The sequence below is a fragment of the Aquarana catesbeiana genome, linkage group LG04, assembly GCF_042186555.1.
Source record: "Aquarana catesbeiana isolate 2022-GZ linkage group LG04, ASM4218655v1, whole genome shotgun sequence".
NCBI lineage: Eukaryota > Metazoa > Chordata > Amphibia > Anura > Ranidae > Aquarana > Aquarana catesbeiana.
In genome coordinates, this window is record NC_133327.1 from 54,830,188 (window position 1) to 54,850,096 (window position 19,909).

Here is a 19,909-nt window from a genome sequence, read left to right on the forward strand (position 1 = left end):
AACATTTCACTCTGTAGATGTACAAACCTGGTGGAGATATACCCAAAAATTGAAAACCATTTATCATTTACCTTACACTTCACAATTCTGTGCCACTTTGTGTTGGTCTATCACATAACATTTATGTTTTTGGTTGTAACATGACACAATGTGGAACATTTCAAGGGGTGTGAATACTTTTTCAAGGCACTGTAAATACCCAAGAGACCCATTAACAGACCCTTTCTTGCACCACATGTATGATTTCCTTGCTTTCCTACCACATTATAAATAGAACCTGTTTTAGGAGATTGAGATGATAAAGATGAGAGCATATTTGTAAGAGTGATTAGTATAAAAGCCATGTAGCTGATGCACAAGCATTAGGAGTGGCACCCGGTGTGGTCTTCTGGAGCTGGAGCCCATCTGCTTCAAGGTTCGATGTGTTGTGCATTCAGAGGTGGTATTCCGCATACCTTGGTTGTAACGTGGTTATTTGAGTTACTGTTGCCTTTCTATCATCTCTAATCAGTCTGCCCATTCTCCTCTGACCTCTGACATCAACAAGGCATTTTAGTCCACACAACTGCTGGTCACTGGATATTTTCTCTTTTTCCAGCCATTCTCTGTAAACCCTAGAGATGGTTATGTGTGAAAATCCCAGTAGATTAGCAGTTTTTTTAAATACTCAGACCAGGCAGTCTGGCAATAACAACCATACTATGTTCAAAGTCACTTAAATCCCTCTTCTTCCCTATTCTGATGCTTGGCTTGAAATTCACCAAGTCGTCTTCACCACTTCTAGATGCCTAATTGCATTGAGTTGCTACCATGTGATTAGCTGATTAGCAATTTGTGTTACCAAGCAACTGAACAGGTGTACCTAATAAAGTGGCCAAGCAATTGAACAGGTGTACCTAATAAAGTGGCAGGTGAGTGTACTTGTCTTAACACCCCCCCACCACCACCCATGTTGTCCAAGAGAGAATAAGGGTTCCATCCTGAATGTGGCTGTATGCTGGAAGAAAGTAACTTGAACGTTGTGTAATTTAGACAATATTTCCTGGCTCCCATGAGTGCCAAGGCAGCCTGATTGGATGCACAAATGAAATTTTTTTTGAATTAGGGTTAGTTTTGTGGTTAACTGTTCCATCCCATTCCTATACATTTGGATATTACAGTCTTCATTTTATAAAATGAAAAGTGTTGCTTCACTTTAAACTTATAAAATTACATCTTTACCATGCTGTTTCATGTTTCATTTCCCTTTGTCATGACAGATAAGTATAGCATCATCTGCTAATAGTCTAATTGATAAAATGAGATATCCATCTTTTCTTCGTACCATTCCTGGAGACTATTACCAAACCAAAGCAATTATGGATCTGATCAAAGTATTTGAGTGGAACTGGATTGGAATCATTGTCAGTGATGATGAATATGGACTCACTAATCTTGATTTACTGAGCTCCCTCTTTATAAAAAATGGAGTATGTCCAGCCCTTGTGAAGACTGTTCCATCCTATGTGAAACATCCATACCTGCAGGAAAGCTTAAATAATGTCATCAGTGATCTCAAAAATAGTACAGCCAAGGTGGTAATCACCTTCACAAGGGAAGAAATCATGGCTGAGCTATTTAGTGTAGCCATTCATCAGAATCTATCTAGAACTTGGATTGCAAGTGACGGTTGGGTCAACTCCAAGTTAGTAGCCAGTATAGAAGATATTGCAAAGGTGGGCACAATATTTGGATTCACGTTTACAAGTGGTTTAGTTCCTGGAATAGATGATTATCTTAAAAACCCCTTTCTCTCCAATGATGCAGCTACAAATGAAATTCTTGATGAATATAAAATGTTGAGATTTGAATGCTCAGAAGACTATAGAAAATATCTAAAGTGTTTGAACTCAACTTCTGGCAATTGCCCTGTTTCTGCTTCAGCAATGCACAAATCCCCATTAGCCTGCATTGTGGACGATGTCTCTCAGCAAAACGATGATTATTTGGTACAATATAAAGAACAGTCATATTCTACAGCCCTGGCTGTTACAGCCATAGCGCAAGCACTGAAAAATATAGTATGCAAAGATGGAACTTGTGACAAGGATCTCCAAGTCTCACCACGAAAGGTTAGTAAATCAAAAAGTACATGAACTAAACTCAGAAGTTCAAGTCTATTGATCTTTTAAGAAACAGAGCGCATTGCATTGCATTGTGTCTGTGCCACTTATTTATCAACCACTAATTAGTAGGTAGGCTGGCCCCAACTGGGTTCCCATGGAAATGGCAGGATAAACAAGATATTGTAATGCAAAATTCCACACCTCCTGTAACATAACTTTCCTAATAAGGAAGTACCATATTCCTTTATTTGGTCTGACCTAATCAAAGGGGAATTCCAACTGGTCTCTTATTCACTCGTTGACCAAAGGCTGACATTACAAGATCAATAAGTCAATGGATTAATTTGTCATGGTCTGCACCACAGGGGTTAAATGCTGGTTTGTACATATTGATGCACTCTAACTCCCATAATCGTGGGTTTGTCATAAAGTAGGCTACTGTTCATTCAGATTACATTATGCCCTGTACACACGATTGGAATTTCCGTCAGAAAAAACTTGGATGGTTTTTCCGACGGAATTCCGCCCAAGCTTGACTCTCGGTCACACAAAAGTTCTTTGAACTTTCGACCGTCAAGAACGCAGTGACGTACAACACTACGACGAGCCAAGAAAATTAAGTTCAATGCTTCCGAGCATGCATCTAATTGTTTCTGAGCATGCATAGTTTTTTGCACGTCGGAATTGCATACACACGAACGCAATTTCATATAGGAACTTTTTCCAACCGAAAAATTGAGAACCTGCTTTCAATCTTTTGCTGGCTGGAATTCCGCCAGCAAAATTCCGATGGAGCATACACACAGTTGCATTTCCAACCAAAAGCTCTTATCGGTCTTTTGTTGGCCGAATTTCCGATCGTGTGTACGGGGTATTAGATGATACAAATGCAGCAGAACTTGTCTGCTGTTTCTATCTTCCTGTGGGTTTACATAAGCATGACCTTCACAGATATGTATCATTCAACACTGTTTCAAATGATAAAACATCTTTCTTACATTGTTCTGAGATTGTTTGTCTTCAGCTGACTTTCACATTAGCATGCAGGATTCCCAGGAAGGTACTCTAAATTACTTTATTGCAGATATACAGATACAGAAGAATAAAATAACTTCTTGAAATTGTGTGTTTGTAATGTCTACAGGTACTGTAATACTGTAAGATATAACAGATATACCCAATGGTCACTTAACGTCCCTGGTGGTATAATTATGTCAGATTTTTGATGCAGAAAGCGGTACATTGTTTTGCATGGAAATTTGGCGTTTTATATTGTAGGCCTGTAATTCTTAGGAATAACTTACTTAACCACTTGACCACTGGGCACTTAAACCCCCTTAATAGCCAGACCAATTTTCAGCTTTTGGTGCTTTCACATTTTGAATGACAATTACTCAGTCATGCAACACTGTACCTATATGAAATTTTTGTCCTTTTTTTCACACAAATAGAGCTTTCTTTTGGTGGTATTTAATTACCGCTGGGTTCTTTATTTTTTTTAAAGAAAAAAGACAGAAAATTCTGCATTTTTCTTTGTTTCTGTTATAACATTTTGCAAATTAGTAATTTTTCTTCATATATTTTGGCCAAAATTTATACCGCTACATATCTTTGGTAAAAAATAACCCAAATCGTTGTATATTATTTGGTCTTTGTGAAAGTTATAGTGTCCAAAAACTATGGTGCCAATATCTGAAAATTGATTACACCTGAAGTACTGAAGGCCTATCTAATTTCTTGAGACACAGCATATGCATACCACAAATTACACCCCAAAACACATTCTGCTATTACTCCCGAGTATGGCGATACCACATGTGTGAGACTTTTAGACAGTGTGGCCACATACAGAGGCCCAACATGCACGGAGCACCTTCAGCCGTTCTGGAGTGCCCAGGCCAATTCTGACATTTCTCTCCTACATTTAAAAATCATCATTTATTTGCTAGAAAATTACATAGAAACACCAAAACATTATATATATGTTTTTTTAGCAAAGACCCTAGAGAATACAATGCCGGTCGTTGCAACTTTTTATCTCGCACGGTATTTGCGCAGCAATTTTTCTAACGCATTTAAAAAAAAAAAAAAATAGATAAATAGATACCTAACATGTCACACTTCAAAATTGCACACGCTCGTGGAATGGCGCCAAACTTCGCTACTTAAAAATCCCCATAGGCGACGCTTTAAATTTTTTTACTGGTTACATGTTTTGAGTTACAGAAGCGGTCTAGGGCCAAAATTATTGCTTTCGCTCTACCGATCGCAGTGATACCTCACATGTGTGGTTTGAACACCATTTTCATATGTGGGCGGGACTTACGTATGCGTTCGCTTCTGCATGCAAGCACATGGGGACACGGGGGAAAAAAAAAAAAAAAAAATGTTATTGTTCATTTTACTTTATTGATGAGCACTGATAGGCGGCACTGACGGGCACTGTTAGGTGGCACTGATTGGCACTGATAGGCAGCACTGGTGGGCACTGATAGGTGGCACGGATAGGCGGTACTGATGGGCACTGATTGGCATTGATGGGTGGTACTGATGGACGACACTGACGGGCATTGATGGACAGCAGTGATGGGCATTGATGGGCAGCACTGATAGGCAGGACTGATAGCCAGCACTGACTGGCATCACTAATGGGCACTGATTGGTGGTACTTGTGGGCAGCGGTGGGCACTGATTGCTGGCAGTGGTGGGCACTGATTGCTGGCACTGGTGGGCACTGATTGCTGGCACTGGTGGGCACTCATCGCTGGCTCTGATTTGTGGCACTGGTGGCACTATTGTAATCAAGGCACTGATGATCAGTGCCCTGGTTACATGTTTAGATGTCTCCTGTGAGGAGAGGCCACTGATCGGCTCTCCTCACCACACACTCTGTCAGTGTGAGGCGAGGAGCACCGATTACTGGCATCTCTGTGTTTACATGTGACCGGCGCAGCGAGAGCGGCCATTCTGGGATGCCGTCATATGACGGCATCCCAGAACGAGAGCCGCACCGCCCTGCCATCATTTGACGGTGGGCAGGCGGCAACTAGTTAAAGTGATTGTAAACCTTTTATTTTTATTTTTTTAAATAACAAGCATGTCATACTTACCTCCACTATGCAGCTCGTTTTGCACAGAGTGGCCCCGATTGTCCACTTCTGGGGTCCCCCGGTGGCTCTCACGGCTCCTCCCCGCATCAGATAACCCCCTAGGAGAAGCGCTCTCCCCAGGGGTTACCTTGCGGACAGGCTCCCGGGTCCAGCATTTGCGTCCATAGACACGAACGCCGGACTCGGTTCCGCCCCCGGTGCCCGCTTCATTGGATTTGATTGACAGCAGCGGGAGCTAATGGCTGTGCTGCTATCAATCTATCCAATCAAGAGACACACTCTCACTCTCGGTCCCGTAGAGAGAGTGAGAGTGTGTCTCCGTCCGAGGGAAATACGGGGCTCAGGTAAGTAAAATGGGGGGGTCACTGCCAGGTGTTTTATCACCTTAATGCATAGGTCCAGTGTGGATAAAAGTGAACTGTTGTAGACAGAGATGGCCAGGCCAGGGGAAGACAGGGGTGAGATTTTGCCATAGAGGTGGTCAGTTGCAGGATAGAAAAGAGAAGGATTAAAGTGGGGAAGGTTTCAGTAGGAAATGATGAGGTTGTGGTCAGAGAGGAAGCGAGGTGTTGGTGAAGTTGTAGAAGGTGCAAAGATGGGTGAAAACAAGGTCAAGGGTATTACTATCAGAGTGGAGTGAGTGTCCATTGTGTTAGGCCAAAGGATGAGGTTAAGTTGAAAAGTTGGGATGTAGCTGTTAACGTTAGTGGGGATGTTAAAATCACCAGGAATGACAGTGGGTATTTCAGAAGAGAGGCAGTAGGGTAGCCAGGCAGGGAAGTCATCCAAGAAGCATGACACCGGTCCAGGAGGCCAATAGATCACCGCAAAAGCAAACCAACTCTATCTCCTTTCTGTCCACTGGGTTTGGGTGAGTCCAGTGGAGGCCTCTGTGGGAGAGGGCAGCAGGAGAGGCTTGAAGCGAGGTTTCCGTGACTACAAGTAGGTTAAGGGAGTGGGAGACAAAAAAGTTATGGACAGAAGTGAGCTTGTTGCAGACAGAGTGGGCATTCCAGAGGGCACATGGGGGGATTTTGGGAGCAGGGGGAACGAGATTAAATGAGTAGATTGCGGCTAATGCTGGAGGATAGAGGGTGCTGGGTGTGGGGGGATAAACTGGAGGACCAGGATTAGGGGAGATATCTCCAGAGGTTAGGAGATGAAAGAGGGTGAGGAAAGTAAGATGGGAGTGGAATGTATATGAGTGCACATACTTCCCTGTCCTGGTGTTTGGGTCAGCAGGTGGATTAAGTATTTGCAGGACGTGATAAGAACAGAAGTAGGGAGAGGGTAGAGAAATGAGAGTGATATGAACAAGTTTGGGGGTGAAGAAGAGGGGAAAAAATTAGAATTTGAAAGCAGAGAATACTAGTATGAGAAGAGGAGGGGGCATATTAAAGGGTAGAGGGAATATGAATCGGACTTCTAAGATGCTTTCCAAAGTGGTGGTTTGCAGTCAGTCCAGAGTGGAGCGGAGCACTTTGTGGTATCTTCTTGCTGCTTTCGTTATCGTTTTTCATTATTGCTTTAGTTAAACTGCTGTATTCAACTACTGATCACTCCTGCAGAAAAATCACTCACACTGGAAAAATTGCCCTGACTGTGACTGAGCCCCTTGTCAGATAACACCAGTACATCTTCATTGGACTCTCCCATACCTGAGCTGTTGGAATAAGTCCTCTTGCAGCCCTGTGTTTCCACGACCAATGCTGCTCTGGTTAAAGAATAACCGCAAGACAACCTACCCCAAACCGGTGACTACCTTTAAAGAGGAATATGTGCGGGTGTCTTAGGGGGACTTGGTATTTGTAAGTAGGGAGGAATATGTTCCGTCCTCCCCAAGTTGTTGCCGGTACTACCTCCCACTCTGGAAGGATGCCCAGAAAAATCAGCTCCTCAATCGCTGAGTGAACGGATCAGGGACCTGTCTCGCTGCTCTGCAGATGCCTACCTCCTACAAGGGTCGGTCCTTCCCTAAGGAAAGCTTACCAGATTGTCACACCAGCAAGCTTTACATGCATTTTTTTGACAGTACTTTGCTTATTATCTCTAAAAATAACCCAAATTTAAAGTATAACTAAAGGCAAAAAGTTTTTTTTTTCAGGTTTGGGTAGAGTAGAAAAGGATTAGAACATATTACGTTTATATTGCTGTCTGAGCCCCCCACTAGGGAGAGTCACTCACTCTATTTGAACTGTTTACATTTATCACTGAGCCTGAAAGTCAAAGCAAATCCCAAATGTTGGGTTGCCACCAGAACAGAAACATAAGGGAAATCTTCAAATAGGGAGTCTATTCTTGTGACCCTATTAACAACCAGGAATTCCTTCACTGTCAGGGAATTTCCTCTCACTTCCTGTTGTGGCTATGGGGCAGAGAAATCTCCCCAATAGACCATAAATAGCAAAAAAAAACCTGACATGAGGCATAACCCTCCCTTACTCTATCCAAAATGAAAAAAATACGTTTACCTATTAGTTTTACTTTAAGAACAGGATTTACTTTAATGACAGGATTCTCCCCCCCCCCCATAGACTTCAATGGGATTTGCCAAGTTTAGGTTCATTAAACAGGGTTTACTGAACTTTTTGCAAATCAAACCCGGGCTGATACTCCCATTCCTATTTGTGGTAAAAATCAGGTGTACCTAATACAGTAAGTAAATTGTCAATGTTATTGAAAAAAAGGCTTGTCATTGTCATCAAGATTTTAGCATAGGGAATAAACACTTCAGTCTCAGGGAGTGTATGAAGACACATAGCCACTCAATAAAATTGGAAGAGAAGTGGTTTAACCACTTTGATACAGGACATTTATACACCCTTCCTGCCCAGACCAATTTTTAGTTTTCAGCGCTCTCACACTTTGAATGCCAATTACTCAGTCATGCAACACTGTACCCAAACAATTTTTTTATCATTTTCTTCATACAAATAGTGTTTTCCTTTGGTGGTATTTAATCGCCACTGGGTTTTTTATTTTTTGCGGCATAACTGAAAAAATGAGCGAAAATTTTGAAAAAAAAAACACTTTTTTTAGTTTCTTTGATAAGATTTTGCAAATAATTCATATTTGTTCATAAATTTTGGCCAAAATGTATACTGCTACATCGCTTTGGTAAAAATATCCCAAATTAGTGGATATTATTTGGTCTCTGTGAAAGTTATAGAGGCTACAAGCTATGGTGCAAATCATTGAAAATTGATCACACCCGATCACACCTGATGCACTGACGTCCTATCTCATTTCCTGAGGCCCTGAAATGTCAGGAAAGTACAAATACCCCCCAAATGACCCCTTTTTGAAAAGTAGACAGTCAAATGTGTTTAGTAAGAGGCATGGTGAGTTTTTTAAGTTGTCATTTTTTCCCACAATTCTTGGGAAAATTAAGATTTTTTTTCACAAAATTGTCGTAATAACAAGTTATTTCTCACACACAGCATATGCAGACTTCCAATTACACCCCAAAATACATTCTGCTACTCCTCCCGAGTATGGCGATACCACATGTGTGTGACATTTACACAGACTGTCCACACAGAGAGGTCCAACATGCAGGGAGCACCATCAGGAGTTCTATGAGTATAAATTACACATCTAATTTCCTAACGACCTATTACATTTGTGAAGGCCCTGGAGCACCAGGACAATGGAATTACCCACAAAATTACCCCATTTTGGAAATTAAACACCCCAGCGTCTATTATATGAGGCATAATGAGTCTTTTGAACGTTTCATTTTTTTCCACAAGTCTTCGGAAAAGGTGGAACGAAAATTAAAACGTATTTTTTTTACACAAAGTGGTCATTTTATAAGATAGTTCTAACTCAAAGCATGTATATAGCAAAAAGTACACCCCAAAACACATTCTGCTACTCCTCCTGAGTATGGCGATACCACATGTGTGAGACTTTTACACAGCCTGGCCACATACAGAGACCCAACATGCAGGGAGCACCGTCAGGTGTTCTTGGAGCACAAATTACACCTCTAAATTCCTAACGACCTATTACAATTTTGAAGGCCCTGGAGCACCAGGGCAGTGGAATTAACCACAAAATGACCCCATTTTGGAAAACAAACACCCCAACGTATATTCTATGAGACATTATGAGTCTTTTGAATGGTTAGTTTTTTTTACACCAGTCTTCAGAAAACGTGGAAAGAAAATGAAAATAATTTTTTTTTACATAAAGTTGTCAATTTATAAGATATTTCAAACACATAGCATGTATATAGAAAAACTTACACCCAAAAACACATTCTGCTGCTCCTCCTGAGTATGGCGATATTACATGTGTGAGACGTTTATACAGCCTGGCCACATACAGAGGTCCAACATTGAAGTAATACCTTCTAGGAGGTTCTAGGAGCATAAATTACACATCTCATTTCATTCCTACCTATCACACTGTTGAAGGTCCTGGAGCACCAAGACAATGAAATTACCCACAAAATGACCCCATTTTAGAAAGCAAACACCCCAATGTATATTCTATGAGGCATGGGCTGCAGATTGGTACTTGGGTACTCTGATGGGCTGGTGACAGGTACTCAGGTACTCTGATGGCCTGGTGACAGGTACTCAGGTACTCTGATGGGCTGGTGACAGGTACTCTGCTACTCTGATGGGCTGGTGACAGGTCTCAGTTACTCTGATGGGCTGGTGACAGGTACTCGAGTACTCTGATGGGCTGGAGATAGGTACTCAGGTACTCTGATGGCCTGGTGACAGTTACTCAGGTACTCTGATGGCCTGGTGACAGTTACTTAGGTACTCTGATGGCCTGGTGACAGGTACTCGGGTACTCTAATGGCCTGGTGACAGGTACTCGGGTACTCTAATGGGCTACAGATAGGTACTTGAGTACTCTGATGGGCTGGTGAAAGGTACTCGGGTACTCTGATGGGCTGGTGACTGGTACTTAGATGGGCAGTGACAGGTACTCAGATGGGCTGGGCAGGTACTCAGGTACTCAGATGGGCTGTGACAGGTACTCAGGTACTCAGATGAATTGTGACAGATACTCAGATGGGCTGTGACAGGTGCTCAGGTACTTGTGTACTCAGATGAACTGTGACAGGTACTTGGGTACTCAGATGAACTATGACAGATACTCAGATGGACTGTGACAGGTACTCAGATGAACTGTGACAGGTACTCGGGTATTCAGATGGATTGTGACAGGTACTTAGGCACTCAGATGGACTGTGACAGGTACTCGGGTACTCGGGTACAGGTACTCAGATACTCGGCTACTCAGATGAACTGTGACAGGTACTCAGATACTCAGATACACTGTGACAGGTACTCTGGTACTCAGAGGGGCTGTGACAGGTACTCAGGTACTCGGGTACTCAGATGGACTGTCACAGGTACTCAGGTACTCAGGTACTCAGGTAGGCTGTGACAGATACTCAGGTACTTGGATACTCAGATGGGCTGTGACAGGTACTTTGATGGGTGGACTGTGACAGGTACTCAGGTACTCAAATGGGCTGTGACAGGTACTTAGGTACTCGGGTACTCAGATGGGCTGTGACAGGTACTCGGGTACTCAGATGGACTGTGACAGGTATTCAGGTACTCGGATGGGCTGTGACAGGTACTCGGGTACTCAGATGGGCTGTGACAGGTACTCAGGTACTCAGATGGGCTGTGACAGGTACTCGGGTACTCAGATGGACTGTGACAGGTACTCGGGTACTCAGATGGGCTGTGACAGGTACTCAGGTATTTGGGTACTCAGATGGGCTGTGACAGGTACTCGGGTACTCAGATGGACTGTGACAGGTACTCATGCACTCAGATGGGCTGTGACAGGTACTCAGATTGGCTGTGACAGGTACTCAGGTACTCAGATGGACTGTGACAGGTACTTGTGCACTTAGATGGGCTGTGACAGGTACTCGGGTTCTCGGGTACTCAAATGGGCTGTGACAGGTACTCAGATGGGCTGTGGCAGGTACTCAGGTACTCCGGTACTCAGATAAGCTGTGACAGGTACTCAGGTACTCAGATGGACTGTGACAGGTACTCAGGTACTCGGGTGGGCTGTGACAGGTACTCAGGTACTTGGATACTCAGATGGGTGGTGACAGGTACTTTGATGGGTGATGACAGGTACTTTGATTGCTGGTGACAGGTCCTCTTTATTAGGGGGGAAATCAGTGTGTGTTGGTGTACACTGTGAGCGGTATCAAGATGTTACCGTAATCTCCTTCTCACACACGATTGGTTTGTGAGGAGGAGAACCCGGTAACATCTCGTTACCACGGTTTGTTGACATTCTGTGACCGGCTGTGATTGGACACAGCCGGTCACGTGGTAAAGAGCCAATTTCATTGGCTCTTTACTGCGATGGGGGTTGGGCTTTGTCAGGGTGACAAGCCCCATCCCCGATCGCCGCTCTGTGCGCGACTTAGGGACGTGCAGGTGCGCCGTGCATGTCGGCAGTACATGTGACCGGCTGTGATTGGACACAGCCGGTCACATGGTAAAGAGCCATTTTTTATTGGATCTTTACACAGATCTGGGATGGGCTGTGTCCGAGGGACAGAAGCAGCGAGAAGCCGAGGATGTCATATGATGCCAGCCCATGATGGGAGATCCCATCTGTGGACGTCATATGACTATAGCCCAGTATTGAAGTGGTTAACCTTTAACTGCGTAGGGGTTTTTTTACTGTCAGGGCAGTAAGGATATGGAACTGACTTCTACAATTGGTGGTGTCAGCGGGAAGTATTGATAGTTTCAAAAAACTCTTGGATGGGCATCTCAGTATACAGGCATATGGGAAATGATTTTTGCCATGAACACACACAACTACACAGGTTGAATTGGATGGACTAGTGTCTTTTATCAACCTCACCAATGATGTAACTATGTAACTATTGTCATTTTTTTTTTTTAACAGCTCCTCACAGAATTAAAGAAAAACAACTTTACGTACAATGGTAAATCATTCCACATTGATACAAATGGGGATGTGTTACGCAGCTATAATTTGTTTAATTGGCAAATAAAGAACAAATCTGTTAACATGATGATCGTCGGGCAGTACAATACAATCAATGAAAATCTAAGCATAAACCAAAGTCTTCTTGTCTGGAACAATGTCAACGGCTCGGTATGTAACACAGGCTAAAAATGGTTATGATATCAGATAGGAGATAAAAGCTTCACGGTATAGCTCAGCTTTGGACAAATTAAAAAAAATCTTCCCCCGGTAGGTGAAAACAAAAAACAGCAAAAGCATCTCTGGCTGCAAAACTCACGTCTGCTTCAGTGTGGCCCTGTAGAATAATTCCTTTCAAACATGAAACGTCCTTCATCTTCTAGTTTGAATGAAATCCAGCAACTTAACTCTGAAGATACAATTAGTAAATGCTAGATAGATGGCATTACGTTGCTCTTAACTGGGCTTCAACTTTATCCTAAAGCTAAACTCCAGTCAAAAAATTGAATTTTCATTTTTGAAAGAATGGGTAAAAGTCAGAAAGACACACCCTCAAGGCATTTCTTAGGGGGATATTAATACAACAGGTAGCAAGAGTAAAAAGACAGACTAGAGAGTGGGAAAAATTTAATGGGAATAAAGTTATAGAACATGAACGGCAGTATGTAAAAAGTCCAACCCCTGGGGCGTTTCAAGATTGGGTTAAAATACAACAATATAGTGATTTACTTCTTACAAAAGCATAGAATAAGTTGATGTTTCAGAGACAGCGTTATTATGTGGAGGGAGAGAGTGCAGGACATCTACTGTCTAGATTGGCAAAGGCAAATACAACTACTACTGTTATATCTACCGTTAGAACACATGAGGGAAGAATAACATCATACAGTCCCGAGATCGTAGATATTTATTAAAAATATTATGAGAAATTGTATAGTGTCCTAGATGGGGAGGTAGAGGGGGAGATGCAGGGCTTTTTAAGGATCTGAAGATACCTTGCCTCACTGAGGAAGATAGAGAGGCACTAGATGCCCCTATAGGCTTGGAAGAAGTGAGACAGGGGGTAATAGCATTGGCAAATCAGAAATCTCCTGGACCAGATGGCCTGCCAGCAGAGATATACATAAGCTATGAAGAGATATTGCTGCCAGAGCAGCAATATCTCTTCAACGGAGCATTTGCGGATGGTGTATTACCCTTATCTTTGAGGGAATCCACCATCATTGTCCTTCCAAAAGAGTGAAAGGATCCACTTAATTCGGCTTCATATAGGCCAATAGCATTGTTGGGTACAGATGTAAACATCTTAGCCAAAATATTGTCCGTCAGGTTAAAAAAAAAATTCAGAATCTGGTCCATATGGACCAGACAGGGTTTATACCAAACAGGTCAACCAGTATTAATATAAGGAGGGTGTGGTTAAATCTGTAAGTTCTGATGAATAACGAGGGGTCAATGGCAAAAATTGTCTCTGGACGCAGCCAAGGCCTTCAATAGCCTTTAATGGGATTATTTGTGGCAGAGCTTGGCTGCCTTCCAGTTTGGTCCGAAGTAAGTTGGTTGGGTAAGTCTTTTATATGAACGGCCCAAAGCGAAAGTGTGGATAAACAATATATGTTCTGAGATGTTTTCTTTGACCCGTGGGACAAGGCAGGGGTGTCCTTTGTCACCCCTGCTATTTGCCTTGGCAATGGAGCCACTAGTTATAGCCATTAGCTCATCTGTCAAAATCCAGGGATATCAGAGGGCATCAGGAGAGGAGAAAATAGCATTATATGCTGATGATGTGTTGCTATTTCTGGAGGATATGCAGGGGTCCCTGGTGGCAGCAATGGAAGTAATTGCAGATTTAAATATAAATTGGGAAAAATCAATGTTGCTCCCGGTTGACCCATTGAAGATGGACCTGCCACTAGAGATATCATGATTGGAAATAGTTAATGCGTTTAATTATCTAGGAATATACATAACATCGCGCAAACTTTAGAACCCTGTTAAAGTCTATGGGACTTGAACGTTCAAAATCAAAAGTGCTAATTTTAAAGGCTAATATGCAAGTTATTGTCCTAAAAATGGTTTGGGGACCCGGGTCCTGCCCCAGGGGACATGTATCAATGCAAAAAAAAGTTTTAAAAACGGCAGTTTTTTCGGGAGCGGTGATTTTAATGATGCTTAAAGTGAAAAAAAGTGAAATATTCCTTTAAATATCGTACCTGGGGGTGTCTATAGTATGCCTGTAGTGCAGCGCGTGTTTCCCATGCTTAGAACAGTCCCTGCACAAAATTACATTTGTAAGGGAATGAAAGTCATTTAAAACTGCTTGCGGCTTTAATGTAATGTCGGGTCCCGGCAATATGGATGAAAATCAGTGAGACAAACGACATGGGTACCCCCCCCAGTCCATTACCAGGCCCTTTGGGTCTTGTTTGGATATTAAGGGGAACTCCGCACCCAAATTAAATAAAGGAAAGGTGTGGGGCCCCTAGACCCTATATACTCTGAACAGCAGTATACAGGCGGTGCAAACAAGATAGAGACTGTAGGTTTGTTGTTAAGTAGAATCTGTTTGTAATTTTTAACTGGTACATTTTTAAAGTGTAGCTCCAGCCAAAAAATCTATTTTTAAGCTTTTTGGAAATAGGAAAAGGGAAGGGTTATCACCCCTGTAACGTTTGTTTTGAAATCTGTGCACCTCTTCAGAAGATTTTACCTCACTTTCTGTCTCAATGACAAATGTTTTTTGAAATTTTGGGGTTCTGAGTGAAACAAGGATTGGTGATAAAGCATCAGTGGAGAGGAGACACGTTTTTCTCAAATTAACTCTTATGCCCTGTACACAGGATCGGACATTGATCGGACATTCCGACAACAAAATCCATGGATTTTTTCTGACGGATGTTGGCTCAAACTTGTCTTGCATATACACGGTCGCACAAAGTTGTCGGAAAATCCAATCGTTCTGAACGCTGTGACGTAAAACACGTACTTCGGGACTATAAATAAGGCAGTAGCCAATAGCTTTCGTCTCTTAATTTATTCTGAGCATGCATGGCACTTTGTGCGTCGGATTTGTGTACACACGATCGGAATTTAACAGATCGGATTTTGTCGTCGGAAAATTTTATAGTCTGCTCTCAAACTTTGTGTGTCGGAAATTCTGACGAAAAAAGTCCGATGGAGCCCACACATGATCGGAATTTCCGACAACACAATCCGATCACACTTTTTTCCGTCGGAAAATCCGACTGTGTGTACAGGGCATAACAGGAGAGAATTTCCCTTCCTAGAGGTAGATTTCATCTCACTTCCTGTTGTCTCCTTCCGTTTGCAAGTAGGAGTCATTTGTAAGTTGGATGTTTGAAAGTAGGGGCCTGCCGTATATACTCTGCAGAAATTGGGGCCTTAGGTGTTGGTGTTGCCACAACACTGTAAGCCCTCACAGTTACTCTTGGTGGGCACAGCAACAGGCCCTGCTGTGAAATATTAGATCAAGAATTGTAATTACATGCACCTGTTGAACAGGGGCAGAAAAATTGGGCCTTTGGTGGTGGTGGTGGTCTTGCCACAACACTGTAAGCCCTCACAGTTACTCTTGGTGGGCGCAGGAATGTTCCCTGCTGTGAAATATTAGATCAAGAAAAATTGGGTTTTAGGCACTGGTGCCACAACACTGCAACCCCTCACAGATGCTATAGTTGGAGTGCAGGAATGAGCCCTGCTGCAAAGTATTGCATCAAAAATTGTAATTATATGCCCCTGTTAAACAGGGGCTGAAAAATTGGGCCTTGGGCACTGGTGCTGGTGCCGCAACACTGTAACCCCTCACAGATACTCTAGTTGGAGCACAGGAATGAGCCCTGCTGCAAAGTATTGCATCAAAAATTGTAATTACACTCCTCTGTTAAACAGGGGCTGAAAAATTGGGCCTTGGGCACTAGTGCTGGTGCCACAACAATGCAACCCCTCACAGATACTCTAGTTGGAGTGCAGGAATGAGCCCTGCTGCAAAGTATTGAATCAAAAATTGTAATTATACGCCCCTGTTAAACAGGGGCTGAAAAATTTGGCCTTGGGCTCTGGTGCTGGTGCAACAACACTGCAACCCCTCACAGATACTATAGTTGGAGTGCAGGAAAGAGCCCTGCTGCAAAGTATTGCATCAAAAATTTTAATTATATGCCCCTGTTAAACAGGGGCAGAAAAATTGGGCCTTGGGAACTGGTGCTAGTGCCACAACACTGTAAGCCCTCACAGTTACTCTTGGTGGGCACAGGAATGTGCCCTGCTGTGAAATATTAGATCAAGAATTATAATTACATGTCGATGTTGAACAGGGGCAGAAAAATTGGGCCTTAGGCACTGGTGCCACAACACTGCAACCCCTCACAGATGCTATAGTTGGAGCGCAGGAATGAGCCCTGCTGCAAAGTATTGCATCAAAAATTGTAATTACACGCCCCTGTTAAACAGGGGCACAAAAATTGCCACAACACTGCAACCCCTCACAGATGCTATAGTTGGAGCACAGGAATGAGCCCTGCTGCAAAGTATTGCATCAAAAATTGTAATTATATGCCCCTGTTAAACAGGGGCTGAAAAATTGGGCCTTGGGCACTGGTGCTGGTGCCACAACACTGCAACCCCTCACAGATACTATAGTTGGAGTGCAGGAATGAGCCCTGCTGCAAAGTATTGCATCAAAAATTTTAATTATACGCCCCTGTTAAATGGGGCAGAAAAATTGGGCCTTGGCCATTGGTGGCGGCGCCCAGAACCAAAAATGTTCTTACAAGCTATCAGCATGAAAATTGAGGAGGAAGAGGATTGTCACTCAGCATAACAGGATAGTCACTCAGCATCAGCATAGGCAGTCTTGAAGGGATCTCACATTAAAAAAAAATCAATCGGTTACATCAGCATCAGGTGCTTGGTAGCTGGTGATCCAAGACTGATTCACTTTTATGAAGGTCAGCCGATCGACCAATACGGTGGACAGGCGCACCCTGTGATCGGTTACAAAGCCTCCAGCAGCACTAAATGTGCGTTCTGAAAGAACGTTGGATGCAGGAGAGGCCAGTAGCTCAATTGCATACTGTGCAAGCTCTGGCCAGTGATCCATCCTCAAGATCGAGTAACCCAGAGGATTTTCAGTGGGAAAGGTGTCCAAATCTGATCTTGACCCTAGGTAATCCTGCACCATGTGAATCAGACGCTGGCAATGGTTGCTGGAACCGATCAGACCTTGGGGCTGCTTACTAAAAAATTGTCTGGACGCATCGGTCAGATATCCACCTTCTCCACCGCTCCTTCTGTGACTGACTGAAGCCTCAGCAACACGTTGTCCAGGAGGACCATGAAATTGTAACCTCCCAGACTCTGGAAACGCATTGCACAAACCTTTCTGCTTGGCCTCCCGAAGATGTTTCATCCTCTGCTCCCTCTGTGATGGCAAGATAAGGTCTGCAACCTTACCCTTGTAACGTGGATCAAGGAGGATTGCCAGCCAGTAATCATCCCTCCCCTTGATACCACGAGTACGAGGATCCTTCTGCAGGCTTTGCAGGATCAGGGAGGTCATGCAGCGTAGGTTTGCTGAGGCATTCGGTCCAGAGTCCTCTGGGTCACTAAGGACAACATGATCCGCAGCCACCTCCTCCCAGCCACGTACAAGTCCATGGGTTTCTTTGGACTGTAAATGATCCCTTGAAGACTGCTGCTGATGCTGAGTGCCAGGTTCCACCTCCATGCTGACACAATCCTCCTCTTCCTTGTCCTCTTCCTGTGTGATCGGCAGGCACGCAGGAACACTGTCTGGATAAAGGGAGCCTTGAGAGGTAAGGAAGTCCTCCTCTTCCTCCCTCTGTTCTGCCTCAAGTGCCCTGTCCATTATTCCACACAACATGTGCTCCAACAGGTGGACAAGAGGGAAAGTGTCACTGATGCATGCACTGTCACTGCTCACCATCCTCGTTGCCTCATCAAATGGTGACAGAACAGTGCATGCATCCCTGATCATAGCCCACTGGCGTGGGGAAAAAAACCCAAGCTCCCCTGACCCTGTCCTGGTGCCATAATCGCACAGATACTCATTGATGGCCCTCTGCTGCATGTGCAGCCGCTGCAGCATGGCCAACATTGAGTTCCACCTGGTGGGCATGTCACAGATTAGGCAGTTCTTGGGCAGGTTAAATTTCTTTTGGAGGTCAGCCAGCCGAGCACTGGCATTATATGACCTGCGGAAATGCACACAGACTTTCCTGGCCTACCTCAGGACATCCTGTAAGCCCGGGTACCTGCCCAAGAACCACTGCACCACCAAGTTAAGGACGTGAGCCAAACAGGGCACATGGGTCAGTTGTCCCCTGACGGAGGGCTGAGAGGAGGTTGGTGCCATTGTCGCAAACCACCATACCTGCCTTAAGCTGGCGTGGCGTCAACCACCTCTGAACCTGCCCCTGCAGAGCTGACAGAATCTCTGCCCCAGTGTGGCTCCTGTCCCCCAAGCACACCAGCTCAAGCACCGCATGGCATCTTTTGGCCTGCGTGCTTGCGTAGCCCCTTGAACGCCTACGGAGCACCGCTGGTTCCGAAGTCAAATCGCAGGAAGAGGCCATGGAGGAAGAAGAAGAGGAGGGGGTGGAGGAGAGAGGTGTGGCAGAATCACCACTAGTAGTATTTTGGAGGCGTGGTGGCAGAACAACCTCCAACACTACTGCACCTTGTCCTGCATCCTTCCCAGCTGCCAGAAGAGTCACCCAGTGCGCGGTGAAAGATAGGTAACATCCCTGTTTATGCCTGCTGGACCATGAGTCAGGGGTAATATGCACCTTACCACTGACCGCCCTGTCCAGCAAGGCCAAGACATTGCCTTCCTCATGCCGGTAGAGAGCCGTAATCGCCTTCCGTGAGAAAAAGTGGCGTTTGGGAACCTGGCACTGAGGAACCGCACATTCCACAAACTCAAGGAAGGGGGCAGAGTCTACCAACTGAAAAGGCAGCAGTTGAAGTGCTAGCAATTTAGCCAAGCTAGCATTCAACCACTGGGCATGTTGATGGCTGGGAGCGAACTTCTTTCAGCGGTGCAGCAGCTGGGGCAAGGAAATTTGAATGGTACAATCTGACGTTGGTGTACCGATAGCAGATTGCCCCCAAGTACTTGGCTGTGACACACCTAATTCTACACCTTCATTCCTCTCAGTGCAGGTCTCGGAGAGGACTGAAGGTATAGTGGGGTTGGAGATCCCAGCTGATGAGGAGCAAGGAGAGGTCCTCTTTGTTCTTTGGTGTGGGTCTTTTAGGTACGCTTGCCAACAAATTGCATGGCAGGTCAACATATATCTGGTCAAGCATGTGGTGCCCAAGCGGGAGATGTTTTGGCCACGAGAGATACGCTTGAAATATGTTGCAAATAGCAGTGGTGGGATCTGATGCACTTGTCTCAAAAAAGGCCCACACCAAAGAACTTTTGGAATAACGCACAGAGACAGCAGCGCCCTGCACATGCAGAGCTCTGCGGTGTAACCATGTGGAGTCAGTGATCTCATCACCCCCTCCCTCCTCATCACTGGAGCAAAGCTGGCAGTATGCTGCCTCTGGGGGAACATGACTGCCAGATTGCTGTCCTTCTTGGGCACCCCCTCTCTCTGGGCTCACGTTACCGCCTTCCTCTAGCTGGGTACCATCATCGGAGCCTTCAAAACGCTGGGCATCCTCCTGGAGCATGTACCCAACACT

At 44.3% G+C, this 19,909-nt stretch overlaps 1 protein-coding gene across 1 annotated transcript in view; it reads left to right on the forward strand.

The window, feature by feature from the left end:
- LOC141139257 (G-protein coupled receptor family C group 6 member A-like) overlaps nt 1–19,909 on the forward strand; it is a 78,672-nt gene that overhangs the window by 31,693 nt on the left and 27,070 nt on the right. The window contains exons 3-4 of the mRNA XM_073625215.1: nt 1,260–2,111; nt 12,134–12,346. Of these exons, the coding sequence (XP_073481316.1) occupies nt 1,260–2,111; nt 12,134–12,346 (1,065 nt within the window). The remainder of the gene's footprint in view (nt 1–1,259; nt 2,112–12,133; nt 12,347–19,909) is intronic.